The sequence below is a fragment of the Salmo salar genome, chromosome 19 (genome assembly GCF_965601325.2).
Source record: "Salmo salar chromosome 19, fSalSal1, whole genome shotgun sequence".
NCBI classification, from domain to species: Eukaryota; Metazoa; Chordata; class Actinopteri; order Salmoniformes; family Salmonidae; genus Salmo; species Salmo salar.
Window position 1 is genome coordinate 53008253 of NC_138309.1, and position 23660 is coordinate 53031912.

Below are 23660 nucleotides of genomic sequence, written 5' to 3' on the forward strand. Positions count from 1 at the left end.
ATTTTGTTATAAATTGTATATATATAAAAAAAATGCTATTTACTGATCAGTCATTTATTTATTTTTTTCATATTCAACTCAATTACCTGAGGTTTGTACCAATGTTTTATATACACTGCTAGACAGAATATTGTACACTATAACACCATGTGAAGATCAGAAAATAGCTATAATAGTGTACTGTATATCAATCATAAAAAAGACACAAAGTAGACTAGTTTCACATATCCTCAATTTGACCTGGAATCACACAGCACTCACTGGGCCCAGTTGAGGGGAAAGGCATCATATCTAAGGATATTTCTGCTTCACATTCAAACTGTAATGTTGCAGGCAGGATAAGGTTTCTTGGGTTACGTGAAACATCCGAGATAATGGAGACTTTGTCAAACGGTACGTCCAAGTCTTCACCGTGTGAGACCACGGGCTGGCGTTGAGCACAGTGCGCAGAGGCAGTGATATTTGTGTCTCTCTGGAGCGTAGTGTCGTGGTGGTAAGACACCAACTCGTTGCTGAAATTGACAGCTTCTACAGTAGAACTGGAACAGTATCTATTGCAGCCCAGAATGGTGGAGAATGCTTTCCTGAAATCAGCATTAAATGCGTATATGACTGGGTTTAACGATGAGTTGGCCCATCCAAACCACACAAACATGTTAAAAGTGGTGTTACTTACACACAGGCGATCACCAACATTATTGATGTCACAAAAAGGTACTATGCAGTTGACCACGAAAAAAGGTAACCAGCAAAATACAAAAACTCCCATAATGATAGAAAGTGTCTTTAAAACTTTCGTTTCTTTTTTAAAAGTTCTTTTTAAGCAGTTTGTTTGCTCGGTTGCTTGCTGATTGTTCTGCGCGTGTTCCACGGCTCTCTCCAGCGATGATATTCTGCGGATCTGGGTTTGGGCAATCCGGAAGATCCGGGTGTAAGTGCCAACCATAATAACAACTGGAATGTAAAAACTTATCAGTGAGGAAGATATGGCATATGTGCTATTCAAGCTTGCGTTGCAGTCCTCGATTTCATTAATGTCGTTCCCTGTTGCATTTTCCTCCTCTGCTCTGTGCCAATTGAGCTGAACTGGAATGAAGGAGATAAGAATAGAGAGGGTCCATGCCACTCCGATCATAACGAAGGCAAACCTCTGGGTCATTTTACGCTCATATCGAAAAGGGCTCGAAATTGCCCAGTATCTGTCCATACTTATTATACAAAGATTGAGAATTGACGCGGTGGAGCACATGATGTCAAAAGCTATCCAGGTATCACAGAAGCTGCCGAAGATCCAGCAGCCGGCCACCTCAGACATAGCCTTCCACGGCATCACAAGAACGGCCACGAATAGATCTGATACCGCCAACGAGATGACAAAAAAGTTGGTAACTTTAGATCGAAGGTGTCTAAATTTGATCACCGCGGCGCAAACGAGTGTATTCCCAAGAAGCGTTGAAACGATCAGGATGAACAGGACGCAGCCGGTGAGCGCACGGACGCTGCGCCCGGAGCTGTCCATTTCAGCACCTGCGGTTTGGTTGTCAGATTTCTCCATTGACAACTAATTTCTCCGCTTTTCTCCACATATAAAAGTTTGCATCTTCTACACTTGGCGTTCAGCACTACCCATATACATTATTCTTTCCACATCGTTTTGGAGACCCCACTTGCGGATTTGGGAACTCATGCGGTAGCTATTTCATAAGTTGCTTAATGTTTTTTTAATTTTAAATATAGCATATCTACATCATAAACAGTACGTGGGCCAATTTAAGAGGCTCAGTTTAAGAATCTCCGTTATTTTCTTACTCTGATCTAGTAAAACATTGTCCATGGTCGTGAGTTAGTGCACTGAACATAACCCATTGTGCACGATCGCACCTTTTTGACAGTGAATGGTTGAATAGCAACTCTCGGTGCTTGATGATGGCAATGAAGACCCCTCCTCTTAACAATGAGATATGACGAAAACGTGTGAATGCTTTCTGATCAGGGGTAATACCATCAACCGTAGAAAATGCAGTTAATGATGCCCCATGATTGCGATATTATCAGAAGTCTGGCGTCTAGGCAATTTCAGAGAAATTCGGAAATCGGACAAGAAAAACATCTATACAATATATTTATACTTTGTTTATAGAACATCTAAAGAAAATATATATAATCAATCAGTTAGCTATTGAATGAATGCGGACGTAATCTGCACTTTCAGTAGCCTATGGAATAGCCTCTAAGCAGCTAAATAAAACGTTATTTCATTGGCGCTGTCTATGGTGCTGAAACTAAACTGGGCACTACAGGTACCCTGTGTAGGCTACGAAGTGAACCAAATTAAACTTCTCCATTGTGTGATCAACTCTTTCCAGGTCTTAGCCTGCCACCGTTGTTGTGAGTCCCTTTACAAAAGACCAACGGGATACTTCATGTTAAAAACCTATGCTGAACGAACAAATCCTGAATACCTGCGCATTGTGCTGTTTAAAAAAAGTGTCGGATAAGCCAGGCGTGTTATAGCTCCGTACGGACAGCAGATGTCACCTCATCCCAGATTTTCCGTCTGCAGTGCTGGGGGATTTGCGCTCCCCCCTACGTCATTGGAATCTCAAAATGGCTCCTGCTCAAATTCGCCGTCCAGGTGGGGGCGGCTGCCGGTTTTTCTAACATAAATTACACACGACCATACGACTGGCATTCTCTCTTTTCCTGCCGCTATCTCTCGAAATAGAAACCGTATTTTGATTGCGTCATCATCGTGTAATTAGGGATACGCTGAGATCATGATAGGCATAGCCTACAGGGAACAACCGGGACCGAGCAATTGTAGCTGATGCAGCCACCACAGCGTTTTTGTTGTGGAGCGGTGGTGTGGGGAATGTGAATGACATGGAAAAGGCAGAGAATGGCATTTTTCCACCGGCTTTGTCTGTGAACGAAAAGTGGACCAGCAGCACATCTCTCAACCAGCCACTGTCTGACGATACCGCCAAAGCCGCAGGTCCTCTCTCTAAACATGTCAACAGGGATGAGACGTGTTGGACTGACAGCGGACGCAGCTTGTGAAGCAGGAGAGGATATTTCCCGTTCCACAGTAGCGTGTGTACGTGTCGGGAGTACGATAATGCTCGATTTAGTTACTGACAGCCCATCTGGTGGCACTATAAGCAATTGTGTCATTCCTGAGCCAGGTAGCGACTCTGCTACAAACGGGTTTACTGGGTCAATAATGGTTGCCTCCAAGGCAGGGAGCTGCTCTGCTATCACTGCAGTGAATCGAGAGGAAATGGACAGAAGTGCTCTCTGGGGGATCTCCCTGGCTCAGAAGAACAATGATTGCTCTGCAGAAAGACTAGATGCCTGTGCGACAGCAGCTGAGCCACTGCAGTCATTGGCACACTCCTGGAATGGACAGCTTGAACAGAGCTGCACAGCAGCCTCCCGGACTGGTCCAGAGGGGTTCTCGATTGGAGACACCGTCTGTGTTATACAGAGTCCTCTTCGCAGTGATGCTGTTATTGGACCACATATTAACCAAAGTACGACCTCTGACAAGGAGGACAAAATGGCAAACGGTGGATTATTGATAGGATACAACAGTGCCAAGTTACACACAGAGACAGCTCTAACAATTATTTCTGATGGAGCTGCAACCTGTATCTCTAACCCACAATGTGAAAAACTCTCCTTGTCTGCAGTGAGTGCAAGGGAGGGCCATCACGAATCCTGCAATGTCAGAGAGGAACCTGACGGAGCCGGGGCCCAGCCTAGAAAACAAGCTAATGTGGCAGGAGAGCTATCTGATGGTGCTACTTCCAGTCTCACCTCTCAGGGTTTACCATCAAGCCCAGCACCAATGAAAGACCCCTGCAGTGTCAAACCAGACACCAGGCAGGGAGCAGAACCATCATCTGGTCACCCAGGAGGTGATCCATCCTCCAGACTCCATCCTCAGTCCCACAAGACCACCAGTCTGAACTATGACCCGTCCAGCATTCTCAGCCCAGGGGACGAGGATGAGGATGGGGAGACCTTCGTGGAGCTGGGGGCCCAAGGCTACAGTGACCTCAGGTTCATGGACGTCAGTCTGAGCTCCAGGAACACCTATGAGTCCAGCAGACGTCAGTCCGCCCCAGGACATATAGGACTGAGTGTGGACTCCTCTGAACTGGCCTTACAGTCAAAAAGACCCGGCATCGCTGAGTATTTCGGCAGGTAAATGAGTTGTTTTCTTTGTGCTCTCAGGTTATTTGCGGGGTGCCGAGAGGATTTTTTACAAGGACAAGAGCGGTACAAACTTTTTCAGCCTGCTTACCTCTCTTCACGTCATGTTTGCATTTATACTGTGTATAGCCACATTATTGCTGCAATATACACCCGTTACAATAGCAGTCACTGCTGCTAACCATGCTCTCCTAACAGAGATGTGTCCTGATATTGTGACAGCACAACAGGACATAATGAATAAAGCCAGAACTAGAACTTGGTCTCAGTCAACATTTAGTGCAGGCAGAGACCCACCTGGTGGAAATGGAGCCAGCTGCAGTGAATGCTGTTATATTAGTGTTCCCACAAGGACATCCCCTAGGTGCTTACACTTTACATTAAAGGGATACTTCTGGATTTTGGCAATGAAGCCCTTTATCTACTTCCCAAGAGTCAGATGAACCAGTGGATACCAGTTGTATGTCTCTGCGTGCAGTTTGAAAACCTACAGTAGTTAGCTCTCCCGGAACAGAGTTGGAGAGCCCTGCTTTAAGGTGTAAACGATTTAGAAACAGTTAATTATTACTTCATAGATCGTTTATAAATATGTAATAAATACTTATAACTTGATTGGTATATATAATAATAAACAGTTTATAAACTATGTATAACTCCTTTATAAACACTTTTGAGTACACCTTAATGTAAAGTGTTAACCCCTAGGTTTATAATCCCACATAGGATCAGGTGAAATTGATTCAATTGATGAAATAAGAGTGCCAGCAAATCTCTCACTCAGCTGAATGGACCATATCAGTATGACTTATTAGTATGAATTATTGGCACCCTTGAGAAAGATGAGCAAAACATACTGTATATAATAAATAATGAAAATACTGAGCTATATCATCTGCAAAAAATAACTGCATTCCAGGTGACTACCTCATGAATCTGGTTGAGAGTGTACAAAGCTGTTATCAAGTCAAAGGGTGGCTACTTTGAAGAAAATCTAAAATATATTTTGTTTTGTTTAACACTTTTTTGGTTACTACATGATTCCATATGTGTTATTTCATAGAAAATAGTCAAAATAAAGAAAACCCCTTGAATGAGTAGGTGTGTCAAAACTTTTGACTGGTACTGTATATATGTATTATTTTATACTAATACAATTGCTCAGAGAAAGAGATTTTGTTAAACAAATGATATATATTTTTTTAAATAAAAAAGATAGGGGTCAAAATGATTGGCACCCCTGTTTTCTATTCTCTTCAATACCTCCCTTTGCAAGGATAACTTCACTGAGTCTTTTTCTAAAATGTTTTACGAGGGCAGTCCATAAGTGCAGATGAATGACCAAAGATCTGGAAAGATTTTGTATGGAGAAATGGTCTAAGTTCCCTCCCAATGTGTTTCTTCAATCTCATAAAACATTTTCGAAAAAGACTGTTATCCTCGCGAGGTGATCTATTGAAAATAGGGGTGGCAATAATTTTGATCCCGATATTTAAAAAAATTATTTGTATTACTTGTTAAACAAAATCCCTTTCCCTGAGCATATACAATATAGCTCAGTATTTCTATTATTTATTTGATATTCTTTTTTGCTTCTCTTTATCAAGGGTGCCAATCATTTTGGACCTGACTGTATGTCAGATCTAGGAAATGATTCTGAGACTCAGAGAAACCTTAATTTCCCTGTTTTCTCAGTATGTCTACTCATCAAAACTGTTTCGCTGACCGGAGGAATAAAATGAAAGTGTGTCATCATTAATAATTACCCACACATTGTCCTGGTTTTCTGTCTGTTCAGGGGTTTATTTTCCAAGAAGCATATAGAGCCGAAGAGTCCGTCCCAGAATGTACCTGGGTGGAAGCTGTTTGGAAAGGTTGCTGCCAGAGAGAGCCCTCCCAAGGACTCCAGGACCATACAGCAGGTTGGTACCCCGGTCCTGTATTCTTCAAGCGTGTCAGATTAGGAGTGCTGATCTAGGATCAGTTTTGTCTTTTAAATCATAATAACTAGGATTTCATTGACATGGAGGACCTGGGTCCGTATACATCAAGAATCTCATCGTTGGAGTGCTGATCTAGAGCTTTTATACCCACCCTTCAGCTACTTTCAGTCCATTCTACCTATCTCCGTAAACTGCCCGTTATGATTTCCATGTGCCATATATTTTTAAACTGTGCTGTGATGTTTCACATAGATTCTGAACCTGTCTAATCGCGTAGTATCTACAGATTGTAAGTTCAAGATCAATATTTTACTAAAAGTATTATTATAGTGTTGATTGATTGACTGTGGTTTTTCAAATCTCCCAACACTACTATTTGTAGTGTTTATTTTAGATAGATGTTGTGATTTTTCAGAAGTTCCTGAACCTGTGACCAGAAACAAGCTACATAGAGGCAATACCAAATAAGTGATCAAATGATTCTGTCTCTTTGTAGCAAAATCCGCAGAGCTGAGCTGGTTTTATGCCCCATATACATAACATTCTGTTCAAATTTTTTCTAATCATTTAAATGGAGAAACTCTTAAGTTTTTGAATCAAGCATTGTGCTCTGAGAAGCTTTCTGAATGCAGGCTCTGATGTCACTGTGCTCCTAAGTCTACAGTAGTTATTCACTAACCTATTAACTGACCGTCTAACTTTCTGTACAGTTTTGTGTTTGGGAGTGAAGCCAGCAAGTCTAGTTCAATGCAATGAGCTCAATATTTAGCCCAGATAATTTCCCCTACGTGTTAGTCAGGACTTAATCCCTATTCATCTAGGTTATGTCAGCCTTACATACCTACAGTAACCTCACTTTGTTAACATACGTAGCTTAAAGCTTTAAAGAAAGTCCAGAACTACCGTTATTTCATTTAAATCAAGTCATTTACACCCCTTCTGTTCAACTCCTTCACCAACGATACATTGCATTTACAGCCCTTTGTTTTATTGTACCACACGAACCATTAGTTTAATCGCAGCCTTCTGCAATATGTAATGCCACAGCATATCAATCAATCCCTAGGCCCTATTCTCACAATAACTCACCTATACCAGTCTGACCAGGTAGCAAACTGATAGCAACTCACAGCTCAAGTAAATTCTTTATATCCTTCCTTCTGTGTCTCCTGTAATAGAGCATCTTGTAATGATGACACCAGAGCTTATAGATAAGTGTAGCAAAGGCTGTAGTTAGTCTGTACTTGGCCTACTCCTTCCCAACACTTGACAAGAGCGAGTAGGGTGTGGTAGGAGTAGGGTTCAGGTCCTCCATGTTGGAGGCTGGCAGCCCACTACAGCTTTTACGGGTGTATGCTCCAGCTGCCTCTGTGCCTGGGGCTGGCTGCCTGGCTGCCTGGGTAACTAAGGAGCTGGTCTTACTCAATTTGGATGCCTCTTGCCTGCTGTGTTGAGCCTCGGCTGGGCTTGAATTATGCCCATCTCCTAGCCCCGGCCATGCGGCTTGTCTCCTGCCCCTAGCTCTGTTCTTCCTCTCCCTCTCTCTCCCTCACTCCCTGTCTCCTACTCTACCTCCCCCACTCTACCCTGCAGGTACTGTTCTGTCTCCACACTCGTCGGAGGCAATAATACATGTTTTCATGCCTGGATGGAAACAGACACTAAAGCCAATTACATTTGTCCCTTCACTGGATTAGTAGTGCACTTAACTCTAGTACTCTACAGCTGCAGAAGGGGGTGAGAGCATGTATATGCCTCACTACTGAGATTATGACTAGACAAGAGTGATCTCATCTAGAATGAGCTAAATAGGTTAGAGCAGGGATTTACACTCGTAGAAAAAATGGTACCAAAAGGGTTCTTTGGCTGGTTCCACGTAGAATTATTGAGTTTCTATTGAAAGGGGTTCTATTGAAAGGGTTCTACATGGAACCAAAAAGGGTTCTATCTGGAACCAAAAAGGGTTCTCGTATGGGGACAGCCAAAGAACCATTTTAGGTTCCAGATAGCACCTTTTTTTCCCCTAAGAGTGTAGATGTTTTTTTATTTTAGTCAGTTAAGTACAAATTCTTATTTTCAATGACGGCCAAGGAACAGTGGGTTAACTGCCTTGTTCAGGGGCAGAACAACAGATTTTTACCTTGTCAGCTCGGGGATTCGATCTTGCAACCTTTCGGTTACTAGTCCAACGCTCTAACCACTAGGCTACCTGCCGCCCCAGGGAGTAGACGTCAGAGGGTTCATCTGTAATGTGTTACACAAATGTGCCGTACAGAAACTCGGATGATGGGAAGTTTATTCATGCAGTTAGCCTACATGCAAGGGGAGGGTGGGACTGAGTTTGATCTCCAACAGAGGCCTTTTTTAATAAAGTTGACTATCTTCTTAACCCTATCCGAAGGGCAAAGATGCTTATGTGGATTGGAAGTACTTGTAATAATTGTTTAGTTTGAAAGACAGTTTGGAGTTGTTTTTGGAGGGATTGAGCTATTTAACTCTTGAGTGCAAACTCTGTTTTTCTTTCATCAGGAGAGTATTCCAGGTGGTCTCACGTCTGTGTCCGCACCCAATCTCTTAAGCGAAGGGGTATGGACTTTCTCAAGTTTCCCTTTGTCATCTTCTCAATCTCCTATCTGCATGGGGCTGCCAAGCAACCATTTCCATTGAACATCCAACTCATGCCCATGCCAACCCGTAGCACTTTGACAGGAGAAGGGAAATAAATGCATGTTAGAAAATCTAAAAAAGATTCTACAACAATACCAAGGTCTCTGAGACTCTTGCCATAGCTCCAGCAACTTAGTCTCTGTGGCTCAAAATGTTGGAATCCAAAGTATGATTATATTTTTGTTCCAGTTGTCCTAACATACGGTACATTCGAGCACATGTTTCTCTAGTGCAATATATCTATTCCATATTGATTGTATTCCTTTTATTCCTTATCTGGGAATGTAAGGATTTTTGGTTTGCTGGTGTATTTGACTTGAGGATTATGAATACACAGTTGATTACGTGATTGTATATACACTTTGATATTACAAGTGGTGCCAGAGCTCTATCTGCTTCTCTGCTATACCATTTGTGAATAGAAATGCATGGGTGTTGGTTATACACAGTTCATCTCTGACTTTTCTTAGTACTATGGGACAGCAGCAATACATTTGGAGAAAGTGCTGTGACTATTTCTCAATTTTTACTATGGGGGGGGCTGTTCTTCTTCACTGGTGTTGGTAAATCTAACTCTCCTTAGAGGGCACTCCCCTCCCCTGTCCCTACCAGCCATTTCCTCTGATAGCACCAATGTAATTCATTTATTTTATTTAACCTTCATTTAACTAGGCAAGTCAGTTAAGAACAAATTCTTATTTACAATCACGGCCTCCCCTAACCCAGACGACGCTGGGCCAATTGTCCGCCGCTCTATGTGACTCCCGATCAAGGCCGGTTGTGAAACAGCCCGGGATCAAACCCGGGTCTGCAGTGACGCCTCTAGCACTGCAATGCAGTTCCTTAGACCGGTGCGCCACTCAATCCCCCAAACTATACCAATAAATGCCTTGAAGGAGCCACAACACAAGTTGACATCCATACAGAAGCAGTTTCATGCATCGTGAAAGGCCAAAGGTGAGACTTTTTATTGTGTAGTGGAGGTGAGGGATGTATGGTCACTAAGTCTAAGATACTCAATGTATCAACTCGCACGAAACAAACCCATAGGATATCAGTGGCGTCATGTAGAGCGACTGAACGTAAAGTCATTCATTCAACAGGCTCTGATGCATTAAGCATGGCTAGGTATTTATTGACCCCTCTAGAAATGACTCATAAGATCTCTCTCCGCAGTCATCAACAACCATCATACTCCTCAGTCCCCCATTTGTTTTTTCTCTCTCTTTCTCTGTCTCTCTCTCTGTCGCTCTCTCTGTCTCTCTCTCTCTCACTCTCGCTGTCGCTCTCTTTCTGTCTCTCACTGTCTCTCTCTTTCTCTCTGTCACTTTCTGTCTCTCTCTCTCTCTGTCACTTTCTGTCTCTCTCTCTGTCTGTCTGCCTGTATGGGCTTTGTGATCTCCATCATCCTGTCAGCTGATCCTGTCGCCACTCTATCTTTCCTTCCTTTCAAATGTAAACCCAGAAGTCTAGCTGGGCTAGTTGAAATGCATATACTGGGGCTGTGTTTTCCAGTTTCTATGGAGATTTAGGTTTTTGATGTATCTGCAGGAGTACGAGGCCAGGGCGGGCAAGGCTGGATCTGGGGGAACGTCTCCTACTCAGCCTCAACATGGCCGGAGGAAGAACCTGGACTTTGAACCACTGTCCACCACAGCTCTTATATTGGAGGACAGGCCTTCGTAAGTCCCCACTATCTCTCCTTTTATCTTTCTCTTTCTTTGTCTGTTCCTCTTTTCTTCTTTTTTAGTTTATTCTGCCCCCCGGTTCATACAAGGGGAAAGGCCTAATCTCCCAGACCTGCAGCCATATTACTTATACACATTCCATTGTTTTCAACTAGGCTCAGGCCAGGGTGTGGTGTCTATGAAGAACACAGTAAGAAACGCAGCGTCCAGAGACAAGCAGTGTTGTGTTTCTCCTCAGCTGCTCTCTCTGATCCAAGACCTCGGGCCCTCATTAAGAATAGATACAGTATATGAAATATGAGCGTGTCGCCTGAACCATGACAAACACACTGTCTGCAAGGAAAAGTCTCTCTCATTTGTAGGTCTTACTTTCTCTTAAGTCCTCAATGTGTTAAACTTGACTAAAAGTAGACATTTTGTGTCCTCAGTTGCTGTGATATGCACGGATTACGGTGAAACCGGCTGATACTGTGTCCCATCTCCTCTTGTCTCTCTGCAGGAACCTTCCTGCCAAGCCCGTGGAGGAGGCCCAGCGTCACCGTCAGGAGTATGATGAGATGGTGGCCGAGGCCAAGAAGAGAGGTACTTGTACTGTTACTTGTACTGTTGCTGGTGCTGTTGCTGGTACTGTTGCTATTGCTGGTACTGCTACTGTTACTGTCTGTCTCCTCAGAGCTGTGTAATGGAGGTCAGCAGCATCGAGCCTGTCGACTGAACAGATCTCCAGATGGCACTTAGCTCAGTCTGTCTGTTGTAGCTGTTGCAAATGCTTTTGTAACTTTACATGTACTTTAACAATTGTAAAGCTTTATGCAAATTATTATAAAGCATTTATAAGCATCTGTTAACATGTATAAGCATCTGTTAACATGTATAAGCATCTGTTAACATGTATAAGCATCTGTTAACATGTATAAGCATGTATAATGGCATATTCATTGAAGTTATTGTAAAGTGTAACCAAAGGATTTGTGTCCCCATCCCCAGAGTTAAAGGAGGCCCAGAGGAAGAGGAAAGAGATGAAGGAGAGGTTTAAGCAGGAGGACAGCATCGCCAACGCCATGGTGGTCTGGAACCACGACATCCTGCCCAACTGGGACAACATGTGAGCCACTTCCTGCTAAACAACTCTCCACTGGCACGGAGCAGCTATGTACACTATCCAGTCAGTCAGGCAGTCCGTCTGTCAGTACAATATTCAGTCAGTTACTCAGTCAGTCAATTATTCTGCCAGTCAGCCAGACAGACAGACAGTCAGTCACTGAACCAGTCAGGGAGCCAGTCAGTGAACCAGTCAGTCAGTGAGTCAGTCTGTAAATCAGTCAGTCTGTAAATCAGTCAGTCAGTGAGTCAGTCAGTCAGTGAACCAGTGGGTACATAAATCAGTCAGTGAGCCAGTCACTCAGTGAACCAGTCAGTGAGCCAGTCAGTGAACCAGTCATTCAGAGAGTCAGTCTATAAATCAGTCAGTCTGTAAATGAGTCAGTCAGTGAACCAGTCAGTCGGTGAGTCAGTCAGTCAGTGAACCAGTGGGTATATAAATCAGTCAATGAACTAGTCAGTCAGTCAGTGAACCAGTGGGTATATAAATCAGTCAATGAACTAGTCAGTCAGTGAGCCAGTCACTCAGTGAACCAGTCAGTGAGCCAGTCAGTGAACCAGTCATTCAGTTATTCTGCCAGACAGACAGACAGACAGTCAGTCAGTGAACCAGTCAGTCAGTCAGTGAACCAGTCAGTCAGTCAGTGAACCAGTCAGTCAGTGAGTCAGTCTGTAAATCAGTCAGTCTGTAAATCAGTCAGTCAGTGAACCGGTCAGTCAGTCAGAGAACCAGTCAGTCAGTGAGCCAGTCAGTAAATCAGTCAGTCAGTCATTGAACCAGTCAGCGAGTCAGTCAGTCAGCGAACCAGTCAGTAAGTGAACCAGTGAGTCTGTCTGTAAATCAGTCAGTCAGTAAATCAGTAATTCAGTGAACCAGTCTGTCAGTCAGTCAGTAAATCAGTCAGCCAGTCAGTCAGTCATTGAACCAGTCAGTCAGTGAACCAGTCAGTCAGTGAACCAGTCAATGTGCCAGTCAGTCAGTGAACCAGTCATTAAGTGAACCAGTCAGTCAGTGAACCAGTCAGTCAGTGAATCAGCCAGTCAGTAAATCAGCCAGTCAGTCAGTGAGCCAGCCAGTCAGTCAGTGAGCCAGTCAGTCAGTCAGTGAGCCAGTCAGTCAGTCAGTGAGCCAGTCAGTCAGTCAGTGAGCCAGCCAGTCAGTCAGTAAATCAGTCAGTCATGCAGTGAACCAGTCAGTCATGCAGTGAGCCAGTCATGCAGTGAGCCAGTCAGTCAATGAGCCAGTCAGTGAGCCAGTCAGTCATGCAATGAGCCAGTCAGTCATGCAGTGAGCCAGTCAGTCAGTGAACCAGTCAGTCAGTGGGCATAGGTCAGGGCTCCGTTGTTCAGTAGGCCCATGCTGGTCTGTTTGTGTCCCTCTGTAGGCGTAACACTCGGCGGGTGAGAGAGCTCTGGTGGCAGGGCTTGCCCCCCAACGTCAGAGGAAAGGTCTGGAGCCTAGCCATCGGCAACGAGCTCAACATCACCCCAGGTATGTATGGTGTTTCAATAGTCATAACTCATAGAACTCCCATCATAATTGTGTATTCCCATTGGCATGCCAAAATATGATTTGCCTTCAGAATAAGATATACAAAGTGAAGGATGTCATGTACATAAACTCAGCAGAAAAATAAACGTCCTCTCACTGTCAACTGCGTTTATTTTCAGCAAACTTAACATGTTTAAATATTTGAATGACCATAACAAGATTCAACAGCTGAGACATAAACTAAACATGTTCCACAGACATGTGACTAACAGAAATGGAATAATGTGACCCTGAACAAAGGGGGGGTCAAAATCAAAAGTAACAGTTAGTATCTGGTGTGGCCACCAGCTGCATTAAATTCTGTACTGCATCTCCTCCTCAAGGACTGCACCAGATTTCCCAGTGCTTGCTGTGAGATGTTACCCCACTCTTCCACCAAGGTACCTGCAAGTTCCCGGACATTTCTGGGGGAAATGGACCTAGCCCTCACCCTCCGATCCAACAGGTCCCAGACGTGCTCAATGGGATTGAGATCCTGGCTTTTTGCTGGCCATGGCAGAACACTGATGTTCCTGTCTTGCAGGAAATCACGCACAGAACGAGCAGTATGGCTGGTGGCATTGTCATGCTGGAGGGTCATGTCAGGATGAGCTTTCAGGAAGGGCACTACATGAGGGAGGAGGATGTCTTCCCTGTAACGCACAGCGTTGAGATTGCCTGCAATGACAACAAGCTCAGTCCGATGATGCTGTAACACACCGCCCCAGACCATGATGGACCCTCCACCTCCAAATCGATCCCGCTCCAGAAAACGGGCCTCGGTGTAACGCTCATTCCTTCGACGATAAACGCGAATCCAACCATCACCCCTGGTGAGACAAAACCATGACTCATCAGTGAAAAGCACTTTTTGCCAGTCCTGTCTGGTCCAGCGACGGTGGGTTTGTGCCCATAGGCGACATTGTTACTGGTGATGTCTGGTGAGGACCTGCCTTACAACAGGCCTACAAGCCCTTAGTCAAGCCTCTCTCAGCCTATTGCGGACAGTCTGAGCACTGATGGAGGGATTGTGCGTTCCTGGTGTAACTCGGCCAGTTGTTGTCACACCTGTCCCACAGGTTTGATGTTCGGATGTACCGATCCTGTGCAGATGTTGTTACATGTGGTCTGCCACTGCGAGGACGATCAGCTGTCCATCCTGTCTCCCTGTAGCGCTGTCTTAGGCATCTCACAGTATGGCCATTGCAAATTATTGCCCAGGCCGCATCTGCAGTCCTCATGCCTCCTTGCAGCATGCCTAAGGCACGTTCACGCAGATGAGCAGGGACCCTGGGCATCTTTCTTTTGGTGTTTTTCAAAGTCAGTAGAAAGGCCTCTTTAGTGTCCTAAGTTTTCATAACTGTGACCTTTATTGCCTACCTTCTGTAAGCTGTTAGTGTCTTAACGCCCGTTCCACAGGTGCATGTTCAATAATTGTTCATGGTTCATTGAACAAGCATGGGAAACAGTGTTTAAACCTTTTACAATGAAGATCTGTGAAGTTATTTGGATTTTTACGAATTATCTTTGAAAGACAGGGTCCTGGGAAAGGGACGTTTCTTTTTTTGCTGAGTTTACATTGAAATGTATTAAAATAGCCAAGGTTATACTTGTAGAAATGTAGTACCATATTGTTTGTTTTCTAACAAAGCAACACGTTCACCTCTTTCAGCTGGAATATATTTACGAGTCTGTTGTGTATGTAGTGGAAGGGATTTCTGGATGAAAAGGCCGACTGGTTTTACTGCCAGGAAGTGCCTTTGTGGGTTACACAAAAATGCATAATAGACGTCTCAGCTGGAGGACCCACCGCCTGACTCATTGCGAGAGATCTTCTTTCATTTCCCTCTTTTCTTCTCTACAGAGCTGTATGACATCTTCCTCTCCAGAGCCAAGGAGAGGTGGAGGAGTTTCAGTGAGACGGGTTCAGAGGCTGACGGTACGTCTGAGATGGGGGGGTGGGGGGCAGGGGGGAGGCTGTCACGTGGCAAGACTGTGAATTAAAGCCAAGCTCCTCGCATGTCAGACTGAACTCCTCAGACCCTAGACTCATCCATTCTCCTCTCTTCCTCTTTGAGGCAAAGCTATTTCCTCATGTTGCTTCACATCTATCGGCCATATTGGTGTCCCACATTGCTGCACAAATCTCCCTCGTTCAGCAATCATTTGCAGGCTTGGAGGAGACTGGAGAACTTTCTGCAAAGGCTTTCTGTTGTTTTTACTCCAGTGTTCTGCGAAGTGTCTGTTTCTGCCATCATGTCAGACTATCTGCCCATTGGTGTAGTGCTGAGAGCCAACAGTGACACATTCTCTCCTCTAGCTCGTCAGAAAGACTGTGTTGTTGCCAACGAGAGCCTCAGGAGATGGATCCAGCAGGACTTAATGGAGCTGAACAGAGAGATTTGCAGGATGTCTTCCTCTTGGCATCGTTTTAGGGTTACAAAATATTGGCACAGCATCAGTGTCTCTATGTATCATTGGTTACCGAGTTACTCGGTCTATCATGCACAGACAACGATACAGAGAGGTCGAACCAGCAGGAGATCAGTTTATTTGAGTAAATTGAAATTATAAAGTTTTTCCTTTCGTTAATAATCTGTTTGTGTTTCAATACTAGATGGGGCATCGCTGGCAGACAGAGAGTCCAGTCTGGACCTGATCAAGCTGGACATATCCCGCACATTCCCGCCTCTTTTTATTTTCCAGAAGGTACAGTACATCTCTAATCCACTACTGTGTGTGTGTGTGTGTGTGCGTGTGCGTGTGCGGCTCCACGTACGAAGCCTCCAGTGATGATCAATGGTCCGAAGTCTTCAGTGATGATCCATGGCCCAGAGCCTGTAGTGATGATCCATGGCACGAAGCCTCCAGTGTTAATCCATGGCATGAAGCCTCCAGTGATGATCCATGGCACGAAGCCTCCAGTGATGATCCATGGCCCGGAGCCTGTAGTGATGATCTATGGCACGAAGCCTCCAGTAATGATCCATGGCAAGAAGCCTCCAGTGATGATCCATGGCACGGAGTCTGCAGCGAGGGTCCCAAGTCCGGAGCCTCCGGCGACGTCCCCCAGTCCGGAGCCTCCGGCGACGTCCCCCAGTCCAGAGTCTCCGGCGGTGATCCACGGTCCAGTGACACAAAAGCGGAGGGATCAGCTGGCGGAGCGGGGGCTACGCCCTGAACCGGAGCTGCCACCAAGATTAGATGCCCACCTGGACCCTCCCCTATAGGTTCAGGTTTTGGGGGGGGGGGGGGGGGGGGGGGGTACTGTGATGCCCTGACCTTAGAGAAACGTTTTATTTCTCTATTTGGTTAGGTCAGGGTGTAATGTGGGTTGGGCATTCTATGTTGTCTATTTCTTTGTTTTGGCCGAGTATGGTTCCTAATCAGAGGCAGCAGCTGTCTATCGTTGTCTCTGATTGGGAATCATACTTAGGCAGCCTTTTCCCACCTGTGTTTGTGGGTAGTTGTTTTCTGTTTTAGCATTCTGTGCCTGACAGAACTGTGCGTTTTCCCCTTTGTTATTTTGTTTGAGTGTTTCGGTGATTAATAAAAGAAATCATGAACACTTACCACGCTGCGCTTTGGTCCACTCCTTCCGACGAAACCCATTACAGTGCGTGTGTGCGTGCGCTCCATGTCAGTTCTCATCCTCTGATTGTCTTCCACCACAGGGTGGGCCATATCATGATCTCCTCCACAGCGTGCTGGGGGCCTACACCTGTTACAGACCTGACGTGGGATATGTGAGTAACACTTCAAAACAGCACTCTTTAAGTCTTTATTTTATGCCATACTGTACATGCGGTGATTGTGAACTAAAATGGCGGTTCTGTTCTCTCAGGTTCAGGGCATGTCCTTCATAGCTGCAGTGTTAATCCTCAACCTGGAGGAAGCTGATGCCTTCATTGCCTTCACTAACCTGCTCAACAAGCCCTGTCAGCTGGCCTTCTTCAGAGTGGACCATGATCTAGTGAGTCCTACTTCCAGTGGCCACAGTAAAAAAAAAAAAAAAAAAAAGAAGTCCTCTCTAAAACTAATTTAAAGGGATACTTCACCCAAATTACATATTGGTTTCCTTACCCTGTGCGCAGTCTATGGACAAGGTATGACAGCAATCTATGCTTTGGTTTAGTTTCCCAGGCATTGTTTCCACATGCTAACGTTTTAGCATTTGTGGCACAAATTCCATTCAAATCATGGGACTGATATTAGCATTTTTCCCACATGTTCATATAATCTATAAGTGACTTTGTTGAGCTTCACAATAAATTTGAGATACTTTTGGATGACTTTGACATGATGCACGATTAGCTCTTTAACAGTACTGAATTAGTGGTCCCTGAATCTGTCTCTGACCTTTTCTTCTTCTCCTCTAGATGCTGAAATACTTTGCTGCGTTCGAGGTGTTCTTTGAAGAGAACCTCCCTAGACTGTTTAACCACTTCCAGATCTCCAACCTCACCCCAGATCTCTATCTCATTGACTGGTGAATAACTATATGAAAGCATGTTAGTGTGGCCTTCAAGCTGTTTTCTCACACATTTAACACCAGCCATGCTGTCAGTTCATTATTCACAGTTATCAGAGTACAGCTGCTGTGCCATTCCGCTAACTGCCATATTTTGGCCTGTGTGTATCTGTCTGTGTCTGTTTACAGGATCTTCACTCTGTACAGTAAGTCATTGCCGTTGGACGTGGCATGTAGAGTGTGGGATGTGTTCTGTCGTGACAGCGAGGAGTTTCTGTTCCGGACGGGTCTAGGGATCCTGCGTCTCTACGAGGATGTGCTCCTACAGATGGATTTCATCCATAGCGCCCAGTTTCTGACACGCCTCCCAGAGGATATAGACTCAGATAGGCTGTTCGCCTGCATCGCGGCCATGCCCATGCTCAACGGAAACAAGAAATGGTCCCAGGTCAGTTCCTCTAAACATAAGAAGACAGGGAAGTGAGAAAATGGACACGTTTGCACAAAGTGACAATACATACAGTGCATTCGGAAAGTTTTCATACCCCTTGACTTTTTCCACATTTTGTTCCGTTACAGCCTTACTCTAAAATGTATTCAATAATTTCCCCCCATCAATCTACACAAAATGTCACGTTCGTTAGATGAAGGATCGGACCAAGGCGCATCGTGAGTAGCGTTCCACATAATTTATTATAAAGTGAAACGTAATGCAATTACAAAACAAATAAAGAATAGACGAACCGTGACTACAATGCAACTATACAAAAACAATATCTGTCACATCTGTCGTCAGGAATGGACCAAGGCGCAGCGGGTTGCGTGCTCAACATACTATTTATTAAATACGTGAACACGAAGAAAATACAGAAACACGACAGGAACAGTTTTGCAGGCTAACAAAACGCAGTGTAAAAACAACTACCCACAAAACACAAAGACAAACACACCCTATTATATAGGACTCCCAATCAAAGGCAACTCAACACACCTGCCTTCAATTGGGAGTCCCACCCCAATTAACTATACATAGAAAAACAAACCTAACTAGACAAAAATGCTGCAATACAACCTAGAACATACAACCTAGAACATACATCCAAAACCCAGGAACACATAAATCAAACACCCCTCACAACACACACAAAAACCACCACCATACAAAAAACATCCCTCTGTCACGTCCTAACCAAAATACTAAACCACTACTCCCTCTGCTGGTCAGGATGTGACAATAACCCATAACCTCCAAGTGAAAAACAAGCTACTTAAGTATGATCCCCAATTAGAGACAACGATTACCAGCTGCCTTTAATTGGGAATCATACCAATCACCAAACATAGAAAAACTAAACTAGAACCCCACATAGAAAATAACAACTAGAAAACACCATGTCACACCCTGACCTACTCTACCATAGAAAATAAAAGCTTTCTATGGTCAGGACGTGACAAAATACCTCATAATGACAAAGCAAAAACAGGTTTTTAGAAAAGTTTTGCAAATGTATAAAAAAATTCAGACCCTTTACTCAGTATTTTGTTGAAGCACCTTTGGCAGCGATTACAGCCTCGAGTCTTCTTGGGTATGACGCTATAAGCTTGGCACACCTGTATTTGGGGAGTTTTTCCTATTCTTCTCTTCAGATCCTCCCAAGCTCTGGCTGGGCCACACAAGGACATTCAGAGAGTTGTCCCAAAGCCACTCCTGCGTTGTCTTGGCTGTGTGCTTAGGGTCGTTGTCCTGTTGGAAGGTGAACCTTCGCCCAAGTCTGAGGTCCTGAGCGCTCTGGAGCAGGTTTTCATCAAGAATCTCTCTGTACTTTTCTCCGTTCATCTTTCCCTCGATGCTGACTAGTCTCCCAGTCCCTGCCGCTGAAAAACATCCCCACAGCATGCTGCCACCACCTTAGGGATGGTGCCAGGTTTCTTCCAGCTGTGCCGTTTGGCATTCAGGCCAAAGAGTTCAATATTGGTTTCATCAGACCAGTGAATCTTGTTTCTCATGGTCTGAGAGTCTTTAGGTACCTTTTGTCAAACTCCAAGCGGGCTGCCATGGTCCTTTTACTGAATAGTGGCTTCCGTGTGGCCTGATTGGTGGAGTGCTGCAGAGATGGTTGTCCTTCTGGAAGATTCTCCCATCTCCACAGAGGAACTCTGTATCTCTGTCAGAGTGACCATCGGGTTCTTGGTCACCTCCCTGACCAAGGCCCTTCTCCCCCGATTCTCAGTTTGGCCGGGCAGCCAGCGCTAGGAAGAGTCTTGGTGGTTCCAAACTTATTCCATTTAAAAATGGAGGCCACTGTGTTCTTTGGGACCTTCAATGCTTCAGAAATGTTTTGGTACCCTTCCCCAGATCTGTGCCTCGACACAATCCTGTCTCTGAGCTCTACTGACAATTCCTTCGACCTCATGGCTTGGTTTTGCTCTGACATGCACTGTCAACTGTAGGACCTTATATAGACAGGTGTGTGCCTTTCCAAATCATGTCTGATCAATAGAATTTACCACATGTGGACTACAATCACGTTATAGAAACATCTGAAGGATGATCAATGGAAACAGGATGCACTAGAGCTCAATTTTGAGTCTCATAGCGAAGGGTCTGAATACTTATGTAAATAAGGTATTTCTGTTTTTTATTTGTAAAACATTTGCAAAACCTTCTAAAAATAGGTTTTCGCTATGTCATTATGGAATGGTGTGTGTAGATTGAGTAACAATTGTATTTAATCAATTTTAGAATAAGATTGTAACGTAACAAAAAGTGAAGGGGTCAGAATACTTTCTGAATGTATAGGAATATTATTATGTGTTAAAGGTGAAGCCATTTCTAGAGTGTGTGTGAACTGGGACCTGCTCCCAGAATTCCTCACAAATATCCTGTAATTATGTGTCATACTGGTGTGGCTAGGAACGATTTGGGAATGATACGTCACTCAGACACTGCAATGTAAAATAATTCAGGTTATAATCAAATCAAACTTTGTCACATGCGCCGAATACAACAAGTGTAGATCTTACCGTGAAACGCTTACTTACAAGCCCTTAACCAACAGTGCAGTTCAAGAAGAGTTAAGAAAATGTTTACCAAATAAACTAAATTATAAAAGTAACACAATAAAATAACAATAACGAGGCTATATACAGGGGGTACCAGTACCGAGGCCAGGTTAGTGGAGGTAATTTGTACATGTAGGTAGGGGTGAAGTGACAATGCATAGATGATAAACAGCGAGTAGCAGCAGTGTACAAAACAAATGGAGGGGGGATCAATGTAAATAGTGGCCATTTGATGAATTGTTCAGCAGTCATATGGAACGGGGGTAGAAGCTGTTAAGGAGCCTTTTGGTCCTAGACTTGGTGCTCCGGTACTGCTTGCCGTGCGGTAGCAGAGAAAACAGTCTATGACTTGGGTGACTGGAGTCTGACAATTTTTTTGTGCTTTCCTCTGACACCGCCTATTATATAGGTCCTGGATGGCAGGAAGCTTGGCCCCAGTGATGTACCTGGCCGTACGCACTACCCTCTGTAGTGCCTTACGGTCAGATGCCGAGCAGTTTCCATACCAGACGGTGATGCAACCAGTCAGGATGCTCTCGATGGTGCAGCTCTAGAACTTTTTGAGGATCTGGGGACCCATGACAAATCTTTTCAGTATCCTCTTCATGACTGTCTTGGTGTGTTTGGACCATGATAGTTTATTGGTGATGTGGACACCAAGAAACTTGAAACTCTCAACCCGCTCCACTACAGCCCTGTCTAAGTTAATTAATGGGGGCCTGTTCAGCCTAACTTGATCATAGATTCAAACTTGTTAGGTCCTACAATTCATACTGTACAGTACCTGCAGAGGTGAATGTATGTCAGTTAAAGAAATGCATAAGAAATAACCCATATAATAGTCTGCCTTTTTGTGGAAATGCAGCACCACCTACAGGTATGTATTGTGTGTGCCTAAAAAGAACGATCGGTTGCAGTTTTATATTGAGACTTGTTCTCCTTCTTCTTTCTCCTCTCCAGGTGTTTAATGCATTGATAAAGGAGAACAAGGACGTGGACAGGAATTGCAGCCAAGTAGTGAAGAGTTCATGATTCAGCCGTGGAACATTTATCATCACATTCCTCTCTTTGAGAGCCTTTGATCACATTAGAGTCATAATGGTACATGGACCTTAAAGAATGACATCATACTTGAAGATGGAGGCCTCAGACACCATTGCCAGTTTGATTGAAGTGAGAGTATTTATGGTAGTATACCATGAATATATGATGATATACTGTAGGTAGATGTGATGAATTGGGTCTGTCTAGTCCCATCAGAAAGGTATTGAGTGAGGCCCTTTGTTACACCTGTGGATTTTCTCACTAACGTTACAATATATATTTTATGAAAGTGCACCTCCAAGCATTGATATATTTATATGACTTAATTGACCAAGCCAATTTTACAACATAGAAGGAAAATTATGAAATAATTAAGTGACAGAGCCCTTCCGTTTCATAAGTGTCTGAAGCTTGACATCGAATAGTTTAACTAAACTACCAGCAATAGGTTTTCATTACAGTGAGCAATTGTTTCCGAAAGGATTTGCAATAGAGAAAATGTGTGACATGTGGCACTAGCCCAGTATTGGACTAAAGGAGCCTACCGTTACTCCTTAGTCCAATGACCTTGCATGCTCTGTTTAAAGGGCGAATTGACTCTGAAAGACAAAACTGCCAAATACTCCATCTAAACGTGAATCGATTCTCAATTACGGTTCTAGAAACATAGATCCCTCTACTTTCATATCACATCTAAATAATTTCACAAATGCGAAATACACACTGGTTTTAACACAGTTGCGGTCGACAGTATTTTTCAGTGACAACACGTTTGTGTCGTCTGTCTTCTGTTTACACACAGGTGTTCGGAGATAGTCCACTCTGTCCTCCGTCTGTTTTCCGTAAACAATCGCTGTAACATGGAAATATGGCCGTATGGGAACCCTAACGCTTTACATTTTACCTTTAGTTTTTGTCATTCAAAAGGCACTAGCACATATGAGCTATCTTTGTTGCAGGTGCAACAGTTGAATACGATGACAAAACCCGCACACTGCTCTTGCTACTGTCACTTCTCTTTATTAAGCTAGCTTTATGAAGGCATTGAGGCCGATACGTAAAGCTTAATAAAGAGCAGTTATACTAGCAAGAGCAGTGTGTGGTTTTCTTTTTTTTTTCTCAACCTTTAGTTTTTTGAAAATTATTTCTCGCGGATGTGAAAGGTTACGCTTCCGAAATCTTACCGTAAGCGACGCGTGTTAATGTTCAGAACGTGCGTCGCGGCTCGTACACCCCCGTACAGAAGACGCCTTCGTCCAATGACTCTTATGTGTAATGTAATAGAACTGAGAGTTATGATCAAGGGCTGTTGTGCCACGTGAGGTTTCAGTGTTTTGCTGGATGAGTCCACAGTGAAGCTATTATATTGTTGTGAATAAAACAGCAATGGGACACCTTTTCAAAGTACCTATTCATGAAACATAATTCACTTTTAAAACTTGGTCTTGTTTGTGATGTTGCTCACATCTATTGTTACTTTACATTTGACCAAACACTTATGTTGAGGTCTAACATTTTATTATCAATACTGTAATTTATGGTTCTACAGTACATGTTTCATATCTGATTGTATATTGTTTCTTATGCTCTCTTGTATAGTTTTCATACTGAGTACTAAGAACAATTAAATATATTTTAAATGAATTCAAAGGTACCTCTGTGATACTGTATCAGACCAGAAGTTATGAATTATGTAAATAAATCAAAGAGATGATTATTCCCAATGGTCAACAGTTTTTTTCCTGACTGCCAGACACCACACCTAAGCGCAACCGTTTCCTCAACCAGTGGGTGGCGGTGTTTTCAAATCAATTTGTAGAGAACACAGTTTACTTCAATGGTCTTCACCTACGCCTAGCTAGTAGAAAATAAATACTTCCGGTAAAGGAAAGAAACACGTGTGGCATCATTTTACATCGATTCAAACAGGCACCCCA

At 43.8% G+C, this 23660-nt stretch overlaps 2 protein-coding genes across 4 annotated transcripts; one reads left to right on the forward strand and one right to left on the reverse strand.

The window, feature by feature from the left end:
- Positions 1-220: 220 nt before the first annotated feature.
- Positions 221-1330, reverse strand: LOC106579038 (D(5)-like dopamine receptor). The gene has a single exon (XM_014158468.3). The coding sequence runs from the start codon at positions 1328-1330 to the stop codon at positions 221-223; it is 1110 nt and encodes a 369-aa protein (XP_014013943.2).
- A 1253-nt stretch (positions 1331-2583) lies between these two features.
- LOC106578974 (TBC1 domain family member 12) lies at positions 2584-23442 on the forward strand. 3 transcript variants are annotated; one of them, XM_014158327.3, is made up of 14 exons: positions 2585-4209; positions 6014-6137; positions 8688-8744; positions 10377-10507; positions 11013-11095; positions 11501-11618; positions 13000-13106; positions 15010-15084; positions 15763-15854; positions 16820-16891; positions 16990-17118; positions 17525-17634; positions 17806-18064; positions 21640-23442. In XM_014158327.3, the coding sequence occupies exons 1-14, from the start codon at positions 3011-3013 to the stop codon at positions 21709-21711; spliced, it is 2628 nt and encodes an 875-aa protein (XP_014013802.3). In that variant the 5' UTR covers positions 2585-3010; the 3' UTR covers positions 21712-23442. The 3 variants fall into 3 exon arrangements, with proteins under 3 accessions (XP_014013804.3, XP_014013802.3, XP_014013803.3); XM_014158329.3 differs by lacking the exon at positions 21640-23442 and having other exon boundaries at positions 2584-4209; positions 17525-17656; positions 17806-17945; XM_014158328.3 differs by lacking the exon at positions 8688-8744.
- Positions 23443-23660: the final 218 nt, after the last annotated feature.

Bases quoted from the DNA above. Each gene is read 5' to 3' on its own strand.
- LOC106579038 (XM_014158468.3), bottom strand. From the start codon at position 1,330: ATGCCGTGGAAGGCTATGTCTGAGGTGGCCGGCTGCTGGATCTTCGGC.
- LOC106578974 (XM_014158327.3), top strand. From the start codon at position 3,011: ATGTCAACAGGGATGAGACGTGTTGGACTGACAGCGGACGCAGCTTGT. The intron at 15,855-16,819 runs GTACAGTACATC...CTTCCACCACAG, and splicing joins CTCTTTTTATTTTCCAGAAG to GGTGGGCCATATCATGATCT. The intron at 17,635-17,805 runs GTGAATAACTAT...GTCTGTTTACAG, and splicing joins GATCTCTATCTCATTGACTG to GATCTTCACTCTGTACAGTA.